Below are 24,669 nucleotides of genomic sequence, written 5' to 3'. Positions count from 1 at the left end.
CGCGGTGGCTCAGGCCTGTAATTCCAGCACTTTGGGAGGCCGAGGCGGGTGGATCACGAGGTCAAGAGATCAAGACCATCCTGGTCAACGTGGTGAAACCGCGTCTCTACTAAAAATACAAAAAATCAGCTTGGCATGGTGGCGCGTGCCTGTAATCCCAGCTACTCAGGGGGCTGAGGCAGGTGAACTGCCTGAACCCAGGAGGCGGAGGTTGCAGTGAGCCGAGATCGCGCCATTGCACTCCAGCCTGGGTAACAAGAGCGAAACTCCTCTCAAAAAAACAAACAAACAAACAAACAAAGGGCAGGCACGGTGGCTCAAGCCTGTAATCCTAGCACTTTGGGAGGCCGAGGCAGGAGGATCACGAGGTCAAGAGATCGAGACCATCCTGGCCAACATGGTGAAGCCCTGTCTCTACTAAAAATACAAAAAAAAAAAAAAAAATTAGCTGGGCATGGTGGCATGCGCCTGTAGTCCCAGCTACCCGGGAGGCTGAGGCAGAAGAATTGCTTGAACCCGAGAGGTGGAGGTTGCAGTGAGCAGAGATCACACCATTACCCTCTAGCCTGGGTGACAGACTGAGACTCTGTCTCAAAATAAATAAATAGGCCGGGCGCGGTGGCTCAAGCCTGTAATCCCAGCACTGTGGGAGGCCGAGGCGGGTGGATCACGAGGTCAAGAGATCGAGACCATCCTGGTCAACATGGTGAAACCCCGTCTCTACTAAAACTACAAAAAATTAGCTGGGCATGGTGGCGCGTGCCTGTAATCCCAGCGACTCAGGAGGCTGGGGCAGGAGAATTGCCTGAACCCAGGAGGCGGAGGTTGCGGTGAGCCGAGATCGCGCCATTGCACTCCAGCCTGGGTAACAAGAGCGAAACTCCATCTCAAAAATAAAAAAATAAAAAATAAATAAATAAATAAATAAATAAATAAATAAAATCATTAATAGTACATTATGATTTTCACTGCAAAAAAAGATTATCAAGGATTAAAAACAAGGACTATTGGAACATGAAAAAAGAAAGTGGCAAACACTTCAAAGCCCCTTTCTATTCTTAAAAAACTCACCAATGATACTTCTTCTTTAAGATGACCAAGTCTTCTATTTATGGAGAAGGCAGAAGAGTGATTTAATGTTTTACAAATATTTAATTTTGCCAACTTAATACAATTCAGTGGCCACAAACTACATTTCTCACTCAGCCAGGAGAGGGAGCTATAATCAACATACCTCCCTGAAGCTCTTTTGTTCAACAATTTACCTTATAGGTCCATCCTTACAACAGAAATAACCAAAATATGATATTTTTATTTATTATTATTTTGGTGACAAAAGGATAGTTTGTGGGGAAAACGGGAAAGGAAGCTTACCTCTCTCTTTTTTTTAGATTTGATATCATCAGCACTGTTTGAGAAATTGGATTTCCTTTTGTTACTTTCTGACTTCTCCCTGGGTTTGTTATTTTCACCCTCCTTCATCTTCTTATACTTTTTCATAAACTCAGAAATTAGCTCAGGGCAATCCAAGTTTTTCTCAGGTTCCCAAGTATTGTGCTCCCTGGGCAAGAAAAATGGGAAAATAAAAAAAGGGGTAAAGAATGAGGAAAAAAATCCAATGTCTTATTTCAAAGAGGACATTCAGACAAAAAGGAGAGAGAAACCTTATGCTTTAAAGAAGCTAACAAATTTGATCCTAGATTTCTAGAAAAATTTTTTTAAAAATGCCCACACAGACTTATACACAATCGTTTACAGCAGCTTTTTAATAGCCAAAAACAGAAAACAATCGTTTACAGCAGCTTTTTAATAGCCAAAAACAGAAAACAAATTCAAATATTCAGCAACAGATGGTGACATGGAAAAACAAAATGTGGTATATCCATACAAAGGAATATTATTGAACAAAAAAACAAAATACTTAAAACATGCTACAACTTGGAAGAACCCCAAAAACATTATACTAAGTGAAAGAAAAAAGACACAGACACCATATATCGTCTAATTCCATTTATATGAAATGTCTGGGAAAGAAATTTAGAGAGATAGAAAGCAGATTAGCCAAGCGTGGTGGCTCATGCCTATAATCTCAACACTCTGAGAGGCGGAGGCAGGCAGATCACTTGAGGTCAGGAGTTCGAGACCAGCCTGGCCAACACAAAGAAACCTCATCTGTACTAAAAATACAAAAATTAGCTGGGTGTGGTGGTGCATAGCTGTAGTCCCAGCTACTCAGGATCCTGAGGCAGGAGAATCGCTTGAGCTTGGGAAGGGAAGGTTGCAGAGAACCAAGACTGCACCACTGCACTCCAGCCTGGGTGAAAAAGCCAGGCTCTGCCTCAAAAAAAATAAAAAATAAAAAATAAATAGCAGATCATTGATTGCCTGGGGCTGAGGGTGGGAGTTGTAATTCCCAAAAAACAAGAATCAAGAGAATTTTGGGGAACATGAGAATGTTCTAAAACTCGATCACAGTGATGGCTGCACAGCTCTATAAATTTACTAAAAATTATTTAATTGGGGCCAGGCACAGTGGCTAATGCCTGTAATCCCAGCACTTTGGGAGGCGCTCTGGAGTTTGAGACCAGCGTGGTCTCCACTAAAAATACAAAAATTAGCTGGGCTTGGTGGCACACGCCTGTAGTCTGAGCTACTTGGGAGCTAGGGCATTCTGAAAACTGCTTGAACCTGCTGAGGTTGGTCGTAGTGAGCCAAGATTACGGCACTGCATTCCAGTCTGGGCAACAGAGACAGACTCCACCTCAAAAAAAAAAAAAAATCATTTAATTGAGCTGGGCACAGTGGCTCACGCCTGTAATCTCAGCACTTTGGGAGGCCAAGGTGAACAGATCATTTGAGTCTACAAATTCAAGACCAGCCTAAGCAACATACCAAGACTCCGTCTCCACAAAAAATTTTAAAATTACCCAGGTGTGGTGGCTTACACCTGTAGTCCCAGCTACTTGGGAGGCTAAAATGAGAAGATCTCTTGAGCCCAGGAGGTTGAGGCTGCAGTGAACTTTATCGTACCACTGTACTCCTGGTAACAGAGCGAGACACTGCCTCAAAAAAAAAAAAAAAAAAAGAAACTGAATTGTACAATTTTTTTGTTTTTGAGACAGTCTCACTCTGTCGCCAGGCTGGAGTGCAGTGGCATGATATTGGCTCACTACAACCTCCGTCTCCAGGGTTCAAGCGATTCTTCGGTCTCAGCCTCCCCAGTAATTGGGATTGCAGGCATGTGCCACCAATTTTTGTATTTTTAGTAGAGACGGGATTTTACCGTATTGACCGGGCTGGTCTCGAACTCCTGACCTCAAGTGATTTGCCTGCCTCAGCCACCCAACGTGCTGGGATTACAGGTGTGAGCCAATACACCCAGCTTGAACTGTACAATTTCAGTGGGTGAATTTTAAGGTGTTTAAATTAAACCTCAAATAAGCTGTTTAAAAACTCAAATTTCGGCTGGACACAGTGGCTCATGCCTGTAATCCCAGCACTTTGGAAGGCTGAAGCAGGTGAATCACCTGAGGTCATGAGTTCCGGACCAACCTGGCCAACCTGATGAACCCTGTCTCTACTAAAAATACCAAAATTATCTAGGTGTGGTGCTGCACGCCTGTAATCCCAGCTACCAGATAGGCTGAGGCAGGAGAATCGCTTGAACCTGGGAGGCAGAGGATGTAGTGAACTGAGATTGCACCACTGCACTCCAGTCCCGGTGACAGAGCAAGACTTCATCTCAAAACAAAACAAACCAAAACAAAACAAATTTGCTGGCTAGGCAAGGTGGCTCATGCCTATAATCCCAGCACTTTGGGAGACCAAGGTGGGCAGTTCACCTGAGGTCAGGAGTTTGAGACCAGCCTGGCTAACGTAATGAAACCCCATTTCTACTAAAAATACAAAAATTAGCCAGGACTAGTGGTGCGCACCTGTAGTCCCAGCTACTCAGGAGGCTGAGGCAGGAGGCTCACTTGAACCCAAGAGGCAGAGGTTGCAGTGAGCTGAGATCACACCAGCACTCCATCCTGGGCAACAAAGCAAGACTCCGTCTCAAAAAATATAAAAAGGGCAGGCATCGTGGCTCACACCTGTAATCCCAGCACTTTGGGAGGCCAAAATGGGCAGATCACAAGATCAGGAAATGGAGACCATCCTGGCTAACATGGTGAAACCCCATCTCTACTAAAAATATAAAAAATTAGCAGGGGGTGGTGGCATGTGCCCATAGTCCCAGCTACTTGGAAGGCGAGGCAGGAGAATCACTTGAACTTGGGAGGCAGAGGTTGCAGCGAACAGAGATTATACCACTGCACTCCAGCCTGGGCAACAGAGCAAGACTCCGTCTCAAAAAAATAAATAAGTAAAAAATAAAAAATACCAAAAAATATTTTTTTAAATAACCCAAATTTTGGCCAGGCGAGGTGGCTCACGCCTGTAATCCCAGGACTTTGGGAGCCCAAGGCAGGCGGATCACAAGGTCAGGAGTTTGAGACCAGCCTGGCCAATATGGTGAAATCCAATCCCTACTAAAAATACAAAAGTTAGTCAGACGTTGTGGTAGGCATCTGTAGTCCCAGTTACTCAGGAGGCTGAGGCAGGAGAACTGCTTGAACCCGGGAGGCGGAGGTTGCAGTGAGCCAAGATCTCGCCATTGCACTCCAACCCGGGCAACAGAGCAAGACTCCATCTCATTAAAAAAAAAAAAAAAAAAAAAAAATTGAATTCTGGTTTCGAAGTAGCAAAAACTGCATGATATCACACATAAAATCATTTGTGCAAATCCTGAAAAGAACAATTTAATAATAAATTATGGACCCCCAGTTTATATTATCTTAAATATGTCACTCTTTTTTTTGAAACAAGGTCTCACCTTGTCACCCAGTCTGGAATGCAGGGGCATGATCATGACTCACTGCAGCCTTGACCTCCCAGGCTCAAGTGATCCTCCTGCCTCAGCCTCCCAAGTAGCTGGGACGGCAGGAGTGCACCACCACACCTGGCAACTTTTTTTTTTGTAGAGATGGATCTCACTATCTTGTCTAGGCTGATCTCGAACTCCTGGGCTCAGGCGATCCTCCTGCCTTGGCCTCCCAAAGTGCTGGTGTTACAGGAATGAGCTACCACACCCATCCCGTCTTGGGAATTTTATTTGTTTTATTTATTTATTTATTTAGAGACAGAGCTCTGCTCTTGCTGCCCAGGCTTGAGTGCAATGGTGTGATTTTGGCTTACTGCAACCTCCACCTCCTGGGTTCAACTGATTCTCCTGCCTCAGCCTCCTGGGTAGCTGGGATTACAGGCACCTGCCACCACCGCCCAGCTGATTTTTGTACTTTTACTAGAGATGGGGTTTCACCATATTGGCCAGGCTGGTCTCGAACTCCTGACCTCAAGTGATCCGCCCACCTCAGCCTTCTGAATTGCTGGGATTACAGATGTGAGCCACCGCGCCCAGCCTTTGTTTATTTTAAATAAGGTTTCTTTAGATGGAAATGATCTGAACACATCCCATAATAACCTGACTCAAACAGGAAGCAGAATAATAGAAAAATCTGAGCTACTTACTCTTGACCTAAACAACTTTCTACAAAAGGAATATTGAGACAAAATTTATTTCTAAATCATTTGAGCTAATATGGGAAAGCTTCTCCTTTATATCCCTTCTCTCAGCAGAAAATATAATTCCTCATCTTACTCCTCTCATCCCAGCACTTGGGGAGGTAGAGGCAGCTGGATCACTTGAGGTCAGGAGTTCAAGACCAGCCTGGCCAAAGGGGTGAAACCCCACCTCTACTAAAAATACAAAAATTAGACAGGTGTGGTGGTGGGCACCTGTAATCCCATCTACTCCAGAGGCTGAGGTAGGAGAATCGTTTGAACCCGGGAGGGAGGAGGTTGCAGTGAGCCGAGATTTTGCCACTGCACACCAACCTGGCCAACAAGAGCAAAACCCTTGTCTCAAAAAAAGAAAACGAGGCACGGTGGCTCATGCCTGTAATCCCAGCACTTTGGGAGGCCAAGGCAGGTGGATCACGAGGTCAGGCATTCAAGACCAGCCTGACCAGTATGGTGAAATCCCGTCTCTAAAAAAAAAAAAAGAATAAAAAATAAAATAAAGGAAAAGAAACAGCTGGGCGCGGTAATCCCAGCACTTTGGGAAGCCAAGATGGGCAGATCATGAGATCGTGAGTTCAAGATCAGCCTGGCCAAGATGATGAAACTCTGTCTCTACTAAAAATCACAAAAAAATTAGTTGGGTGCAGTAGCAGACATCTATAATCCCCGCTACTTGGGAGGCTGAGGCAGGAGAATTGCTTGAACCCAAGAGGCAGAGGTTGCAGTGAGTCGAGATCACACTACTGCACTCTAGCCTGGGCAACAGAGCAAGACTCCGTCTCAAAAAAAAAAAAAAAAAAAAAAAAAAGAAAAAATTCTTCACACAGTAACCTTCCCCCAAAACCCACAGACCATACAGTTTACCATCCCAGAGGAAATTAACATAGCAGTATCAAAAGGTGTACCAAGACTATTACACAAGCCAAACAGACTTTGAGGTTGGGAAGAGTCTGTTTGTTACAGTATATATAGGAGACTGGAGAGACCAATGGGGTTAAACAGGAGGATTTTATTACAGTGGCTACTGGATTAGAGGATTAGTATTTTAAGTTTGAGCCCCAGAGAAAGAAAATGGGGTATTTTTATACATTTAGGATGACATAGCAGCTAACAGATTTACACATGTTAGAACAAAGAACAGTTAATTTGCAACATGTTTTGTGATGTACGTTACATTTGATAACAGCATTTTGGCCGGGGGCGGTGGCTCAAGCCTGTAATCCCAGCACTTTGGGAGGCCGAGGCGGGTGGATCACGAGGTCAAGAGATCGAGACCATCCTGGTCAACATGGTGAAACCCCGTCTCTACTAAAAATACAAAAAATCAGCTGGGCATGGTGGCGTGTGCCTGTAATCCCAGCTACTCAGGAGGCTGAGGCAGGAGAATTGCCTGAACCCAGGAGGCGGAGGTTGCGGTGAGCCGAGATCGCGCCATTGCCCTCCAGCCTGGGTAACAAGAGCGAAACTCCGTCTCAAAAAAAAAAAAAAAAAAAGAAAACAGCATTTTGAGAAACTCACTGTACATTTTTGGGGTTATCTTGCCCTGTGACCTTGCAGCTGGCCAGCAGGAGAAATAAGAGTTTTGGGATGCCTGAGAACTTTGCTGAGAATGTGGGGAGAATAGATAAGGTAGGTTTTATAGAGAATTAGTTAATTTTAGGCAGAACTGGGGTTAGGTTTTATATTAAACAGCACACAACACAGCAAAATTTATTATATGGCAACTACAAATTATAAGGTTTTGTTTTTACTATTGTTGCTATTATTTAATTTCCTATGTTGATAGCAAGGAAAGCCAGTTCTATAATGGGATTATCCCTTTTCCTAACACTTTGGTACTGCTGCTTCTACTTCAACCAGTTTCACCCAGAAGACAACATGGTATTTAAAAAGGGCCTGGGTTGGCCAGTCACGATGATTGATGCTTATAATCGCAGCACTTCGAGAGGCTGAGGCAGGCCTTGAGCCCAAGAGTCCGAGACCAGCCTGGGTAACACAGTGAGACCCCATCTCTATTTTAAAAATAAAAATGTAGGCCGGGTGTGGTGGCTCATGCCTGTAATCCCAGCACTTTGGGAGGCTGAGGTGGGTGGATCATCTGAGGTCAGGAGTTCAAGACCAGCCTGACTAATATGGTGAAACCCCGTCCTTAAAAAAAAGAAAAAGAAAAATGGGTGATAAATTTAAAAAATAATTACAGTTTTTGAAGAGGCAAAGTCTTGCTATGTTAACCAGGCTGGAGTGCAGTGGCTATTCACAGGCATGATCCCACTAATGGTTAGGAGTTTTGACCTGCTCTGGTTCACCCCTCCTTAGGCAACCTGGTGGTTCCTCACTCCTGGGAGGTCACTATATTGATGCCAAACTTAATGCAGACACCTGATCGATTTAGTGTACCACAGCCCAGAACTCCTGGACTCAAGCAATCCTCCCACCTCAACCTCCCTAGTAGCTGGGACTACAGGTATACACTACCATGCCTGACTCTGAATGCTTTTATGAGAATCAAAGAGAACACAAGAGGTAGAATCTGATCACTGTCTAGCACATTTAGTTATAGACAATGCCGATTTGTTCCAGTCTTTTATGAAATCAAGGGCATTTCTGAAAAAGTAAGGACCAATGTTAACTTGTCTACTCCAAACCTTGTCTTTCCTCCTTTTATCTATGGTAAGGTACCAGTAGCTCAATGGCAGAGAAAGAGTTTCAAGTATCTTTCAAACATCCAAGTATTTCCAGTGGTGATTCAATAGGCCCAATAAACATCTTCAAAATCTTCAGGTGTTACTTTAGTTCCTATCTGTTAGTGCTCTAGGGGTCTCTCAAACTCAACAGTTCTCATCTCTAGTGGAAGCTGTGATACCACTCCTCTCTAGAAACAAGAAGGGCATCTTCTGATTGTTGCGCTACCCATACTTGCATTCTGGGTGCTAGAGACGCTAAGGATCCTGCAATGCATGAACGATCCCACCTACAATACCATTAATTCTCCAGATAAGAAGCCTTTATTCATGTAATAAAATAACCTCCAGTATGTTTCAAAGGTTCCTGACAAATAACCTTTATCCAAAAGTATTGGTAAACCACTGTATCATTTAGTGTATTTAGTTCCTATATGGCAGAGCTGTGCCATCCAATATGGTAACCACTAGCCACATGTGCCTATTTGAAATGCAGCTAAGTTTGAATGGAGATGCACTGTAAAGTGTAAAATATATCCCAGATTTTCAAGTGTTAGCGCGCGCGTGTGCGCACGCGCACACACACACACATCTCATTAATAACTTTTGTATTAATGCTGAAATAGTATTTTCACGGCTGGGTGCGGTGGCTCACACCTGTAATCTCAGCACTTTGGGAGGCCGAGAGGCACGTGGCTCGCTTGAGCCTGGAAGTTCAAGACCAGCCTGGGCAACATGGTGACACCCTGCCTCTACTAAAAACAGTCACCCAGGCTGGAGTGCAGTGGTGCAATCTTGGCTCACTGGAACCTCCACCTCCTGGGTTCAAGCCATTCTCCTGCCTCAGCCTAGCTCATTTTTTGTATTTTTAGTTAGATGGGGTTTTGCTATGTTGACCAAGCTGTTCTCGAACTCCTAACCTCAGGTGATCCCCCCAGCTCAATCTCCCAAAGTGCTGGGATTAGAGCGTGAGCCACCGCATCTGGCCTTATACAGCTAGTGCTCAACTTACGACCACGATTGGTTCCGACAGACCGGTCGTAACACGATTTTGTCGTAAGTTGAGTAGGCTATGTGCACGCGGAGATGGTAGTGCTGCCAGAAGCTGGTCCGCACTGTTGTACGCCCAGCTGGGCAATGTTTGTGCTGCCACACACGGAGCAGTCGTGGCTAGTGATTGTGGTCGTAAAGTGGAATGGTCGTAAGTTGCATAGGTCGTAAGTCGATCAATACCTGTAAGCATTACTACTTGTCTTTAATTCACTGAGGAGATAAAATGATTAAGGAAATTAGCCAAGGCTATCCAGTTTGTATCATAAGTAGTGGAGTTAGAATCTAGACCCAGGCAATCTGGCTCCTGAATCTGTGCTTCTAACCAATTCATTATACTGACTTTCAAAAGCAGTATCATTAGAACAGAAGCTCCACAAGGGGGGAGATTTTGTTTTGTTTATTGCTGTGTCTTCTAACTCAGGAAGAGTGCAGGAGGGGGAAGAAAAAAACAAAGATAGTTGTGATTCCTAAGGAAGTAAACCAAAAGGTGTCTGTCTCTTTTTTTCCCAAAGCCTGGGAAAAAAAAGGAACTTACTCAGAAAAGCCTTTCCACTTCAGTAGATATTCCACTTGTCCCTTAACCACGCGTCTGTCTAGCACCTTCTCCACAACATACTCCTCCTCATCCTCTGAAGAAGAACTGTCAGCTGTCCGCTTGGTTTTCTTTCCCATGTCGCACACCGTTCCACCTGAAAGACTAAGGCCACCGGGCTCCTGCAAAGGCAAAGGACAAAATGGTTAGAATCCATGTGAGGAGTTAAAAACTTTCTGTCTCTTCCTGATGGGATGAAAAGGGGATAACACCAAGTTGCCATGTGCCCTGCTCTTGAGTCTCAAATCATTCTACAGATGAGTCCTAAGAATTTAATTTAGAAATCAATGAGTCTTCACTTCCTCAACGACTAAAGAGACCAAAATTATTAGAAGGCATAACTGTCTAACTCTTTTATTTCAGATTCCAAAAGACCAGTAGTGTGGTATGTTATTCCTGGCCAGGAACTTAAACAGAAATGTGGACAATCTTCACTTAAATGAAGCAAGATAGAACTAAACCTTCCCCTCCAAGATGAATAAGGGTCTTTATAAAAGTGAAAAAAACGAAAGCCACTAAAATATAAGTTTTCTGTGCTCTGAGCATCTTGCCCAGTCTCTTAGAAGCACAAAAAAAGGCTTGCTCAGACATCTTTCACCACATTTTCAGTGACTCGGTACATTTCCCTTAAACAAATTGAGCTTGTCCCTTCAGAGCATCCATCAGCTCATAAGAGCAAGGCTGACATCTCAAACACACTAAGCTTCCTTTTTAGCAAGCTAGTTTGGGGATGGGAGGGAGGCAGGGAGGAGAGAAAAATTTTTAGTCCTAAAATTCAAAATTACTCACTAGATTGTTCAGTAATTCCCAAGATGTAACTAACCCAAATAGTTAAGAAGGTACCTCTCCTCCTAACTGAAGTTGACTCAGGGCCAAAGAAGAGGAGGAGGAAAAAGAAGTCTGGCCCCAGACTCAGCATCAACATGGAGCCTCCTCAAAATACAGAGAAACCATTCATAGGCCCAAGGAAAGCTGAAGCAAGAAAACACAAATGGAAATTGAGTTAAGCTCAGAAATATGCACACCAGGGGGTACTCAACAGAGAATCTAGTTTTAAAAATTCTCATGTTGTTGTTCCATAATCATTTTTAAGAATTTTTCTTTAACCATGTTAAATGGTGCCTACAGTCCGGATTATAGAGTAGCAGAAACTGTTTCCTTAGCTGAACTCCATTATTTTGCTGTAATCTTTAAAGATGTTTTTCAGCACCCTCTAAATATTTCCACCCTGACCAGAAAACCACTTCTAGAGACGGCCCACTACTCATCTCAGAATTATGTTCAAGTCACATAAAAAGTGGCAATTATCAATTCACTTCAAATTATTAAAAAATTTTACAAGAATACATAGTTGGAAACCCTATTTCCAGAACTTATTAGCAATAGGTCTGCCCATCTAAAAACTGCCTATACCCATTACTGCCCTATCATTGAACTAAGTTTTTATTAAAATATTCTATTTGAAAGAGGAAGTAGTAAGAAAATGTAGGTGGGGGAGTAAAATAATTTTTCCATGAATTTGGAAGAATCCTAAGCTTCAAGAAAATATCTGATTTGGTTTATTTAAAATAAAACAGCCTCCGACCTCACCAGAGACAGGAAATGTCATATTCCAGGGAGAGTACCCCACCCCCACCCCCACTCACCTTGGAATTTCCGGGAGCTGAGCAGTTTAGGTCAGAGCGCTGGGGTTAAAACCAGCCCCATGTTAGATGCATGCAGTTAAGCATTGTGGCTATGGCCTCCCCTGCCTCACCAGGAAAAACAAGGATTTACATGTGTTCTTCATTTTGAGGGAGAGAAAAGGAAAATCTCCCTTTATACCTTCATGCAGAAGAGGAGCCCCAAAGGTAGAAGATGAATGGGGGTTCCCTCCTTTACCTACCGGATCGCCCCAGTTCTTTCTTCCCCTCTGGGCTAACAGGAGGGGCCTCCCCTCCCAGGTCTGGGTCTTGGCGGGCTGGCAGCTCCCCCGCCCCCACCCAGCTGCCTGGGCGCCACTGCGCAGCTGTCCCAGTCCGTTGCCATAGCAACTGGCAGCAGTACTACACTAAGGGGGAGAGGCAAATGGAAAAGTTAAAAAGGCTTAACTTTCCTTTTCAGTGAAGACTGGGTGGAGAAGTTGGAAGGTACCTCCCTTGGCCTCAAGGCTAAGGCATCCAGAACTCTAGGGAATTACTTCTTAGGTTTTAAACCCAGATTTTATGCTTACTTCTCTAAGAGCGCTGTAAATTAATCAATAGCATTTTAAAATCATCTAACAAGATTACAGCTCAACTGAAAGGGGGAGGGAGAAGGCTGGATCCTTCTACAACAGGATCAGTACAAACCACCCATCCCCTAATCCAGCCCACCAGAAGCACTTCGGGCAATACCATTTTACCATCTGTCACTGAACAGTTAATTAAAATTGCTTGAGGGGAAAAATAACAGGAAACGGGGGAGGGGAAGTATTTTAAAGACACTATAATAACTTTCCTTCTTTGGGAGGATTACTAGAGACACAATCCAAAGACTTGAAACACTAAAAATAAATAAATAAATAAACCCTTTTAATTAAAATTACAGGTGGAGGGCTGGGCACAGTGGCTCCTGCCTGTAAATCCCAGAACTTTGGGAGGCTGAGGCAGGCAGATCATTTGAGGCCAGGAGTCCGAAACCAGCCTGATAAATATGGTGAAATCCTGTCTCTACTAAAAATACAAAAAAATTAGCCAGGTGTGGTGGCAGGTGCAGACAGTCCCACCTACTCTGGAGGCAAACGCGGGAGAATCGTTTGAAACTGGGAGGCAGAAGTTGCAGTGAGCCGAGGTCGTGCCACTGCACTCCAGCCTGGATGACAGAATGAGACTGTCTCAAAAAAATAAAATAAATAACAGGTGAGAAAAAAATTCCTAAGAAGTTAAAAAAAAAGAGGAGAGCAGTTCTACCAACCTAATGGTTGTTAAAACCACTTCTAGGTTGTTCTATAATGTTATGAAACAGATTTGTTTATAACTATTCATCACCTGATACGTTATTAATGTACAACTCTGTACCAGTATGTCCCAATACTTGAGGAGTACTGGGATAAATAAAAAAGATATTTAGAGAATTGAAATTCCGTAAGTTTTCCATTCTTCTGGCTCTAAAGAACATTTTAGAGAGCTCCAAACTATACTCTGCTGTATATATATGGGAGCTTCAAAGTTGGAAGTGGCTGCCATAGGAGAGTAAGAAAAAGGGACAGTCAAAAGCAAAGAACTCACTTGAGAAGAAGCAGAGAATGGTGACTATTTTGGCTGTCAAACAAAAGAAACCATAGGGTGTAAGAGCAAAGTAGAAAATTTTTAATCACAAAAGATTTTCTCAAATTTGAAAGGCTCACCAGCAAACCTCCAATTAAAAACTGCGTTTTTCAATTCTTCTTACCTTTTTTTTAAGCATTTCATAATTAAGGGATATGAAAACAATGCCAAACATTTAAATAGGATTCTGACTCTGATTAACTTGCCATGTATTGATCTTTAGTAAATAAATTTCCCATCTAACCCCAACATCATTTAAACGAGTCAAATAAATCCCCACTACCCACCTCCTAGGGAAAAAGTGAGTTTATGTTGAAACCAAAGATTTATTAAATCCCCCAAAGAGAACCTTGTGTAAAAATATGTCAGGGCCGAATACAACAGCAGAAGAAAACATGTGACCTTCCAAATTCCTAAACTAGTAAACCCTATCACATGTAGTAACTCCTGCAGCTCAACACGTTAGTAGATAGCAAGAAAAAGAGAATACTGTGTTTGTCAACTAGGCACTAGACAACTAATAAACCTTCAGAGAACAGGGTAGGTATGTTCTCTCTCAAAGAGTAAAATACTTACTCCTTAAAACTCAGAAAAATGCCAGGTGCGGTGGCCCATGCCTGTAATCCAGCACTTTAGGAGGCCAAGGCAGGCAGATCACGAGGTCAAGAGATCCAGACCATCTTGGCCAACATGGTGAAACCCTGTCTCTACTAAAAATACAATAATTAGCTGGACGTGGTGGCCCATACCTGTAGTCCCAGCTACTCAGGAGGCTGAGGCAGGAGAATCGCTTGAACCTGGGAGGCGGGGGTTGCAGTGAGCCAAGATTATGCCACTGTACTGCAGCTTGGGTGACAGCGAGACTGTCTCAAAAAAAAAAAAAACAAAACTCTGAAAATGGCAGAATGAAAAGACTAATAGTAACTCTGTAAAGGAATAAGGAACAGGAAAGAATGACAGCAATACTAACATTTTGGTGAAACCTTTCAGAGACAGAAAAGTGAATTTAATGAAGAAAGAGACAAAAATATTCTGGTATCCACCCCTCCCCACAAAACATCAGGAAATAAAGATTGAGATCAATTCCCTCCTTTCCACCTTTAAGAAGTACTTAAAAGGCACATGGGCTGAGGTCCCTTTCTTTTAGGGAAATGGGTTTTTTAACCGCTGACAAATCGAATTGGGCCTGATGCCAGGAGTCAGAGTCCAACCATAATATTCTTTAAAGAATGGCATGCAATTGTCTTGTAAATCTCCTGGACAGTCACAGATCAGAAGCTGGCAAGGATGACGACATAGTTCTGATGGAATGTGTCTTATCTTAACCTTGAAGTTACAGATCTGCTCAGGAGCAGCAGTAAGAAATGAGAAATGCACTCAGACATCGGAGGGGACATAATTCTCTTTTAGACAGTGCGACCCAGAGTATTAGGGTCAAATGAAACACAAAGCCACTTGAACAATTTAAGAGCTAGAGCCTGGACCAGATAAAGCATCAAGACTGGTGGTTCACGGTGAGATTAGGAAGAGGGAGCGCCTTCCAGCATGAGAAATGAGACATGGCAGGCAGGTTGATGGAGTGATTAAGGCAGAATCCCAATACCATGACAGAGGAAAAGAGGATGAGCCTCTGAACACAACCTTATCCTTGTGAAAATCTCCAAGGGAAAGGGTGAGCAGCTTCTCAAATTTCCAGAGTCTTTCAGGCATAAAAGCTCTCAGCACTCTCTCTTAAATTTAGAGGAACTCTCTGGTAAAGCTACCAATAACTATAGATAGATTAAAGTAACTAAGGTGCACAAAGAGATGAGAAAAGAGCAGATTCTAACAACCCTCCATATCAACAACACAAGGCAAATTTATCATATAGGCCTCTGGTTGCTGGGGGAAGGCACCCAAACCAGGGATCTGGTGAGAAGTCACCCTTGGAAAACCATCAAAGAACTTTATAGTCGCTCTTGTTGCCCAGGCTAGAGTGCAATGATGGTACAATCTCGGCTCAACGCAACCTCCACCTTCTAGGTTCAAATGATTCTACTGCCTCAGCCTCCTGAGTAGCTGGGATTATAAGAATGCACCACCACGCCCAGCTAATTTTGTATTTTAGCCACTGTGCCTAGCCAGGAGACTCTTCTTTTTTGGAAGATCCATATCTTCCAAAAAGTGCATACAGGGGAAGAGATGAGGAGGTAAAGCAGAAAGAAGGGGATGGGATTAAAAAAAAATAGAAAGAGAAGAAAAAAATCCTTACATTAAAAGTTAAAGTATCAGTCCCTTGCAATTACAGAGAGACCATCACAAGCAAGCTAGGGCTGCCCAGAAAAACAAGGGGTAGGCCAGGCCTGGTGGCTCACGCCTGTAATTCCAGCACTTGGGAGGCTGAGGCAGGCAGATCATGAAGTCAGGAGTTTGAGATCAGCCTGGCCAACATAGTGAAACCCCATCTCTACTAAAAATACAAAAAAAAAAAAAAATAGTCTGGTGTGGTGACACACGCCTATAATCCCAGCTACACAGGAAACTGAGGCAGAAGAATCACTTGAATCCGGGAGGCAGAGACTTCAGTCAGCCCAGATGGCACCATTGCAGTCCAGTCTGGGTGACAGGGCGAGACTCCATCTCAAAAACAAAAACAAAATAAGAGGTAATGGTTAGCCCTTGGAATTGACCATTTAATCCTGGAACAACCCACATAGGGACCCTGTTATCTGTCTGCTTTGTCCAGTTCAAGCTCTACTCTCGTCCCTCCAGTCATTACTTTTCTTTTGAGACAGAGTCTTGTTCTCTTGCTCAGGCTGTGGTGCAGTGGCTCAATGACAGTTCACTGCAGCCTCAAACTCCTTGGCTCAAGCAATCCTCCCACCTCAGCTTCCTGAGTAGCTGGGACCACAGGGGCACGACACCATGCCTAGCTACATTTTTTTTATTTTTTGGTGAGATGCAGTCTCACTGTGTTGCCAAGCTGGTCTCAACCTCCTGGCCTGAAAGAATCCTCCTGCCTCAACCCCACAAAGCAGTCACTACTTCTCAATGCCAACCATTCTGGTGGCTTTTCTTAGATCTTGGTATAGCCATTTTATTTTCATCACCACTTATGAGCAAAAGTACACATAATTCTAGATCTTTGTCTAAGCTTTCTTACTACTAAGAATGAAAGCCAACTGGTAAGCTGCCTCACTGAACTACCTACTGAATTATTTAAAGGTGGTAATCAGACGAAATGTCAAGATGCATAATCAATAAGCTCTCTTATTTTAGAGTTTCAGAATAAACTCTATAAGCCCCCTAACTAGGCAAAATCCTTTAGGAAGTAAGCCAGGGTTAAGGAGCAGAGGAGACTGCATATGCAAAGCTCCCTATCACATGGATTAATTAAATATGCCATTGATGAGTGGTTGCAGTTGGCCCAGACTTGCAAAATTCCCATTTTTCCTTTAGGCCCTTAGGGAGAGATAGTGGCTTACATGAAGATTAAATTGTCAGCTACAGCACTGTCTTCAAGGCATCCTCTATATAGCCTTATGGCAGCAAATAAAACAGAGGAAAACAAACTGAACTTACAGAAACATTTTAATCTGTTCTATGTTCCTTGCTCTTTATGGAGTTCGAAGTACTGATGGTCTTAGATATGTAACACAAACAGCATAAAACTAAAATATCCTCTATAAAGATGTTTTCTTGCAGTGGATTTATGATTTCTAAAGGATTAGCCATGTGGCATTTTAACAAAAACACAGCATAGAGATGCACATTACAGCTGTCCTGGCTGTCTCAGGTTTTGTTTAATGGGCTGATAGCTATCACTCCACCTCCACCAAAAGCCCATGAGCAGGGAATTCAAGAGGAGTTAAAAGGTTTTTAAATGTCTGTTTAAGAGACTAGATTAGGAAAGAGTTGAAGAGGAAGATTAACTGTGGTCGTTAACACCCCTATCATTAACAAGCCACATATAGACAACACAAACTTTATTAATAGAAGAGAGTGTGGAAGAAAGAAATGTTCTCCCATTGGCTAGCACAGCTCTACTTCACGATCCTTTAAAAATCAGGCCAAGAGGCTGGGCATGACAGCTCACAGCTGTAATCCCAGCACTTTGGGAGGCTGAGGCAGGCAGATCACATGAGGCCAGGAGTTCGAGACCAACGTGGCCAACATTGTGAAACCCCATCTCTACTAAAAATACAAAAATTCCCCAGATATGACGATGCAAACTAGTAATCCCAGCTACTAGGGAGGCTTAGGCAGGAGAATCGCTTGAGCCTAGGAGGTGGAGGTTGCAGTGAGCCAAGATGATGCCACTGCATTCCAGCCTGGGCAACAGACAGACTCTGTCTTGAAACACACACACAGACACACACAGACACACACAGACACACACACACACACACACAGACACACACACACACACACACAATCAGGTCAAGCCTCCTGCTACAGTGAGCATGGGAGTAAATGGCCTTTTGTTCTTTCAGATAAACACGGCCGGCCCAGTGGCTCACACCTGTAATCCCAACACTTTGGGGAGGCAGAGGCAGGTGGATCACCTGAGGTCAGGAGTTCAAGACCAGCCTGGCCAACATGGCAAAACCACGTCTCTACTAAAAATACAAAAATTAGCCAGGCATGGTAGCGGGCACCTGTAATCCCAGCTTCTCAGGAAGCTGAGGCAAGAGAATGACTTCGACCTGGGAGGCAGAGGTTGCAGTGAGCCACTATCACACCACTGCACACCAGCCTGGGCAACAGAGCGAGACTCCATTTCAAAAATAAAAAAAGATAAAAACATACTTGGCTGGGTGCTATGGCTCATGCCTATACTCCCAACAATTTGGGCAGGAATATGGCTAAAGCCCACAGTTCGAGACCAGCACGAACAAACATAGTGAGACCTCATCTATATTTAAAATAATAATTACATTCCATTTGGTATATGTCCCCCAAGCTCTGACTACCATTATATTATAAATGAATGTGGGCTACCAGACTCAATTTTCTTGAAGGTATCAGACGGGTAAACTGGTGTATTTAGCAGTAACACAAAAATTCTTGCTTTATATCTCATTGTTTTATATTGAATTTTCTTTTTTTTCACCCTCATTAAAATCTACTGAATTTCTTCTCTCAACTATCAGTTTTCGGAAACACTCATTTTATGTTGCCCAATTAAAAAAAAAAAAAGTGTGTTTTCTTTAAATTTACTCAGCGTACACCTAAACCCACCACTGGGTAAGAGGTTAAATATCCGATCGTTTCAAGATTTATGAGAAAGCAGAACTTGGCACCACCATGGGAAAATGCCTTCCAGATGGTGTTTTCCAACAACTCTATCCTTGGAAATGTACTGAACTCATCTCAAGGCACTACACTCTCAGGTGGGTGTTAATCTCACATCCACTCCTCTCGAGTGTAATGAAACATGAATTTGTAGACCTTGTCACCTTTCACAAAGAACCTGGAAATTCCATCATGAATTAATCTTAAGAAATATGGATAACAGCAACATTTGAGTAGATTACCATGAATCTCTGATTTATACATATCCCTTTGGCAGATCATGTTCACAAAATATGGATGGATTAAAAGAGAACTGAAAATGCTCATTCCCCCCTCCTAAATAAAATTATGGTCATAAAGCATTTTCCAAACATCAGACATAGAATTAAGATTCAGTCCTTATCATGGCATCATCTAGCTTACAGGTTTTAGACACCAGTAGCTTAAGGGTTACAAAGGCTCCTTCAGGTCATTTCAACAAATCATCTATTTTAACAAAGATCCTGTGCTAATTTGGCCGGGCATGATGGCTCACGTCTGTAATCCCAGCACTTCGGGAGGCCAAAGTGGGCAGATCACCTGAGGTGTCAGGACTTCGGAGTACAGTAGTGTGATCTGGGTCCACTGCAACTTCTGCCTCCCAGGTTCAAGCAATTCTCCTGCCTCAGCCTCGCCAGTAGCTGGGATCACACGCATGTGCCACCACGCTTAGTAATTTTTGCATTTTTAGTAGAGATGGGGTTTCACCATGTTGGCAGGTTGATTTCAAACTCCTGACTTCAAGCGATCCGCCTGCCTCAGCCTCCCAAAGTACTGGGATCACACTCGTGAGCCATCGCCCTCAGCCAAAAATACAAATCAGTATACTAAAATCTGATTAATACATGCTGACAAAAAAGAAATTTTTATATAATTGTAATAAGAAATACCTTTGACTGAAAACTTCATGGAGCAAAAGAAATTCCTTCAACATACGGTATAATTTTGTGCTCTACTTGTGCCTGATACATACACAACATGAATTATATGGAAATCATAATCTATAGAATTTTTAAAAAATAAACTTTTATATAATTGTAATAAGAAATATCTTAGACTGAAAACTTCATGGAGCAAAAGAAGAAATTCCTTCAACATATGGTATAATTTTGTGCTCTGACTCTGCCTGATATATATGCAACATGAATTATATGTAAGTCACAGTCTATAATTTAGATAAATAAAATCAAGTCAGTATTGAATTTTTTCCATCCCATACAAGGGTACTGCTGGGTGCAGTGGCTCACACCTGTAATCCCAACACTTTGGGAGGGCAAGGTGGGCAGATGGCTTAAGGCCAGGAGTTTCGGACCAGCCTGGCCAACATGGCAAAACTCTGTCTCTACTAAAAATACAAAAATTAGCCAGTCATGGTGGTGGGAGCTTATAATTCCGGCTATTCAGCAGGCTGAGGCAGGAGAATGGCTTGAACCAGGGAGGCAGAGGTTGCAGAGAGCCAAGATGGTGCTATTGCACTCCAGCCTGGGCAACAGAGTGAGACTTTGTCTCAAAAAAACAATAAATAAATAAATAAAAATACAAGGGTATCCTTGGCAGCTCCTGGGCCACGTATTATGATCTTGACCAATTTCTCTCTGCGGCAATTTAAAAGCTGTAAAAAAAAAAAAAAAATACGTAATAGGTGATGACAGGAGAAACAAACCCACACCATAAGTTATTGAACCTTGCAAGTCTTTTCAAGTCTCTATTGACATTTAAGTTGAGTTACTATGGCACAGTATCATAAAAGTGTGCTCTACGCTTCAGCTATATTGATAGTTAAATGCAAAGAAAGGCATCAGATAAATGGCTAAAGGGATGAGCAATCTCAGACCACCCAGCTCTTCAAGTGAGTGTTTTGATGTGTTACGTACAATTTTTCTGACTTTTCCAGTTTTGTACATTCCCATTTCAAATCCTATGCCAAATACATGATTAATAATAGTAATTCTGATCCTTATTCTAAAATTGGTTGATTATGGGATATTTATTGAGGGCCTAAAAAGTGTCAAGCATTACTTGGGCACAGAGTCTATTCCAGTTTTCAATTTTAAGGCTGAGGATTTTTGAAGCTTCTCCTCGGTCAAGTTAGCACCTTCTCCAAAGGTTGTTATAAAAAAGCTAAAATTTGTCAATAGTGGAAAGATCAGGACAGAAATAAGTACATGTGGGTCTTAACCCAACTAGATCATTAAAAGGTCAAATTGGAAAAGTTCATTGACTCTCATGGGTGTTAGTTATTAGCCCTACTTAAACATCTCCTGTGGGAAAAACAAGAAAATACTCTGAAAAATATAAAGCAAACGGAAGTTAAATGTGACAGTAGACGAAGTTAAAATAAGTGTTTTGGTAAGTATTCCTGCTTGTTTTCTGGAAGTCTGTATAAAATTGGTATCTCTTCCTAAAAGGTTTGGTAAAATTCTTGAGTGAAGCCATCTGGGCTTGGAGTTTTTCTTTTGAGACAGTCTCTGTTGCCCAGGCTGGAGTGCAGTGGCGCAATCTCAGCTAACTGCACCCTCTGCCTCCCAGTTCAAGCGCTTGTCCTGCCTCAGCCTCCTGAGTAGCTAGGAGTACAGAAGCCCGCCACCACGAGGGCCAGGCTGGTCTCAAACTACTGACCTCGTGATCTGCCCGCCTCAGCCTCCCAAAGTGCTGAGATTACAGGCATGAGCCACTGCGCCATGCCTAGGCCTGGAGTTTTCTTTGTGGGATGATTTCTAACTACAAATTCTTTTGCCTTAATAGAGATAGCGCAAGTAAGGTTCTGAAGTTTTGATCTTGTTTTTGTCTGTAGAGAAGTCTCATGTTTCCTAGGCTAATCTGGAACTTGTGGCCTCCCAAAATGTTGACATTACAGGTGTAAGCCTCCATGCCCACCCAAGGTTCTGTATTTAAGCAAGTTTTGGTAGTCTTTTTTTTTTCCCACCTAGATTTCAGAGGTAGTCTCTTTCAAAGAAGTTACTAACTTCAACTAAGACATGGAATGTATTCATGTTTTCTGTAATATCCTCTTACTACTTTTCTTGTATATGTAGGATCAGTAGTGATATCCCTTATTTCCTAATACGGGTAATTGGTGTATTGTTTCCTGTTTTATCAATGTTATTGATTTTTCTCTATTGTTCTATATCCCATTAATTGCTGCTCTTATAATTACTATTTTCTTCTGTTTATTTTGGATTTAATTTGTTCTTTCTCTAGGTTCACAGGGGCAAACCTGTCACTGACCTGCTTTTAAGGATTTACTGCTATAAATTGCCCTTTAAGCATTGTCTTAACTGCATCCCACAAGTTTTTTTTTGTTTTGTTTTGTTGTCTGTCACTCAGGCTCAAGTGCAATGGCAGGATCACAGCGCACTGCAGCCTTGATCTCCCAGGCTCCAGTGAGCTTCCCACCTCAGCCTCCCAAGTAGCTGCGACTACTCTGGCGAGCCACCACTCCTGTATACTTTTTTTTTTTTCTAGATACTAGGTCTCACTATGTTGCCCAGGCTGGTCTTGAATTCCTGGGCTCAAGTGATCCTTTCACCTCAGTTTCCCAAAGTGTTGGGTTTACAGGAATCAGTCACAGCACCCAGCCTCATCTTAGAAGTTTTGATATATCATCTTTTCACTTTCATTCAGTTCCAAGTATTTTTTCATTTTCTTTGCAATTTCCTCTTTGTAGGTGGCTTACTTTGAAGTGTGTAGTTTAAAAATATTTAGGGGCCGGGCGCGGTGGCTCAAGCCTGTAATCCCAGCACTTCGGGAGGCCGACGCAGGTGGATCATGAGGTCAAGAGATCGAGACCATCCTGGTCAACATGGTGAAACCCCATCTCTACTGAAAATACAAAAAATTAGCTGGGCATGGTGGTGCGTGCCTGTAATCCCAGCTACTCAGGACGCTGAGGCAGGAGAATTGCCTGAACCCAGGAGGCGGAGGTTGCGGTGAGCCGAGATCGCGCCATTGCACTCCAGCCTGGGTAACATGAGTGAAACTCCCTCTCAAAAAAAAAAAAAAAAAAAAAAAAATATTTAGGGATTTTTCTTGATGTCTGTTACTGATTTTTTAACTGCACTATGGACAGGAAAGAAACATACCGTGGCCAAGCACAGTGTCTCATGTCTGTAATCCCAGTACTTTGGGAAGCTGAGATGAGAGGATCACTTGAGCCCAGGAGTTTGAGACCAACCTGGGCAACATAATGAGACCCCGTCCCTACAAAAAAAAAAAAAAAAAAAAAAAGGAAGGGGGTCTGAGCATGGTGGCACATGCCAGTAGTCCCTGTTTTTCAAAAGGCTGAGGCAGGAGGATCACTTGAGCCTAGGAGTTGGAGGCTGCATTGAGTTATGATTGTGCTACTGTTCTCTGGCTTAGATGACAGAGCAAGACCCTGTTTAAATTAAAAAAAAAAAAAAAAAAAAAACTTTTATGATTGAATCCTTTTGGAGACTTATTGACCCCGAAGATAAACTGTCTGTACAAATGTTCCATATGCACTTGAAAAGCATGTGTATTCTGTTGTTGCCTGTACTATTCTATAAATGTCAATCATATTTGGTAGTGTTGTTCAAGTCTTCTGTTTCCTTACAGATTTCATCTACCTGTTTTATCAATTACTGAGGGGCACTGAAATTTAAATATAATTGCAGATTTACATATTTAAATGTAATACAAATATAATTGCTGATGTCTGTTATTTCATTTCTCTTTTCTTTTTTTTGGAGACAGTCTTGCTCTGTCACCCAGGCTGGAGTGCAGTGGAGTGATCTCGGCTCACTACAACCTCCGCCTCCTGGGTTCAAAGTGATTCTTCTGCCTCAGTCTCCCAAGTAGCTGGGATTACAGGTGCAGGCCACAACGCCCAGCTAACTTTTGTATTTTCAGTAGAGACAGGGTTTTGCCATGTTGACCAGGCTGGTCTCGAACTCCTGACCTCAGGTGATCTACCCACCTCAGCTTCCCAAAGTGCTGGGATTACAGGCGTGAGCCACCGCACCTGGCCTGGTATTTAATTTGTTTTCCTTTGTATATATTGAAGCTTTATTAGCTTTTAGGACATTTAGGATTGTTATATCCATTTCACGGATTTATTCATTACATAACCTGGTGTTATTTGCCCTACCTATCTCATAAGTCTATTATGGAAAAATAACAGCAAAATACTTTGAAAAATATATAGGAAACAGAAGGTAAAATGATAATTAAGGAAGTAAAAAAAAACTTTAATGAATTATATTATCTGTAAGTCTCATCTATGCTTGTCTCTAACTACTTATATAAATTAGGTTTGCTATGTTTTTATCAGATCTTAAGCATAATTTATTGTTGTGAAATACTGAACAAATTAGCAGTATATTACCCTCCACAACTCCCTGTGAGGTAAGTGAGTTGTACAGATTTAGGGATGAGAAACAAGGCACACAGAGTTCAAGGATTTGCCTTAGAAACAAAACTTAAGATTTCCCAGCCTGTTAGTTGACCTCTTGAGTACAGGGCGTTTTATTCCGACATAATTATATTTTATTCTGACATAATTATGCCCTCTGGCTCAGATATGAACTTGCTTTATTCTAAGAAACATAGATTACAATCAGAAAAATACTTGAATTCAATTTGGTTCGTCCTCTCCACAGAAGAAATAAATAATGAGCGTGTTATAAAACTTGATCTTGAAACAGTCCTTTTAAGTACACCATCTTAAGCTCATGGCTTTATCTAGTGTCCCTCCTAGCAACGAAGCAGGCTAGAATAGGCATTCAGTGGTCTGAAGAATAAGGCTGCATACGAAAATTTTCATTCTGTCCATGACCTAGTTTCAGGTAGAAAAAAATCTGTCAGTGTTTAATTTTGATGAACTACTACTACTGGAAAGAAAATCCAGGCTACACAGTTTATAGCCTCATTAGAAATACAGTGAAAATGTCCCAGCTAGTCTATTACATCCCTTGTAGAAAATATTTTCTTCTTGGACTAAATCAAGGTTCTGTAGCTAGTGAAAAAAAAGAAAAAAGAAAATCTTTCCTTCAAAAAGGTTTAAGCACACAGCTAACAAATGCAGGTCAGTTATCCTGTGTTAATACCTCAAGGAGTTGACAGCCAAAAGCTCAGTCTTCCATCCTTCAAGTCCTGGGCAAGA

The 24,669-nt window shown here is 42.3% G+C and overlaps 1 protein-coding gene across 4 annotated transcripts in view; it reads right to left on the bottom strand.

The window, feature by feature from the left end:
• Positions 1–24,669, bottom strand: part of CBX5 (chromobox 5) — a 42,128-nt gene that overhangs the window by 10,251 nt on the left and 7,208 nt on the right. For 2 of the 4 annotated variants that reach the window (XM_032291902.1, XM_032291892.1), the window contains exons 2-3: positions 9,892–10,070; positions 1,375–1,561 (exon numbers count right to left, since the gene is read on the bottom strand). In XM_032291902.1, coding sequence (XP_032147793.1) covers positions 1,375–1,561; positions 9,892–10,028 — 324 coding nt within the window. In that variant the 5' untranslated portion in view covers positions 10,029–10,070. Of the gene's footprint in view, positions 1–1,374; positions 1,562–9,891; positions 10,071–11,594; positions 11,802–11,833; positions 11,936–24,669 lie in introns of those variants that run through there. The other 2 variants (XM_032291910.1, XM_032291919.1) reach the window with 2 other exon arrangements.

This window comes from Sapajus apella, unplaced genomic scaffold, assembly GCF_009761245.1.
Source record: "Sapajus apella isolate SASKATOON/1434 unplaced genomic scaffold, GSC_monkey_1.0 scaffold2, whole genome shotgun sequence".
Classification (NCBI taxonomy): domain Eukaryota; kingdom Metazoa; phylum Chordata; class Mammalia; order Primates; family Cebidae; genus Sapajus; species Sapajus apella.
Note: the sequence above shows the minus strand (reverse complement) of the source record. Positions and strands in the feature narration are given on the sequence as shown.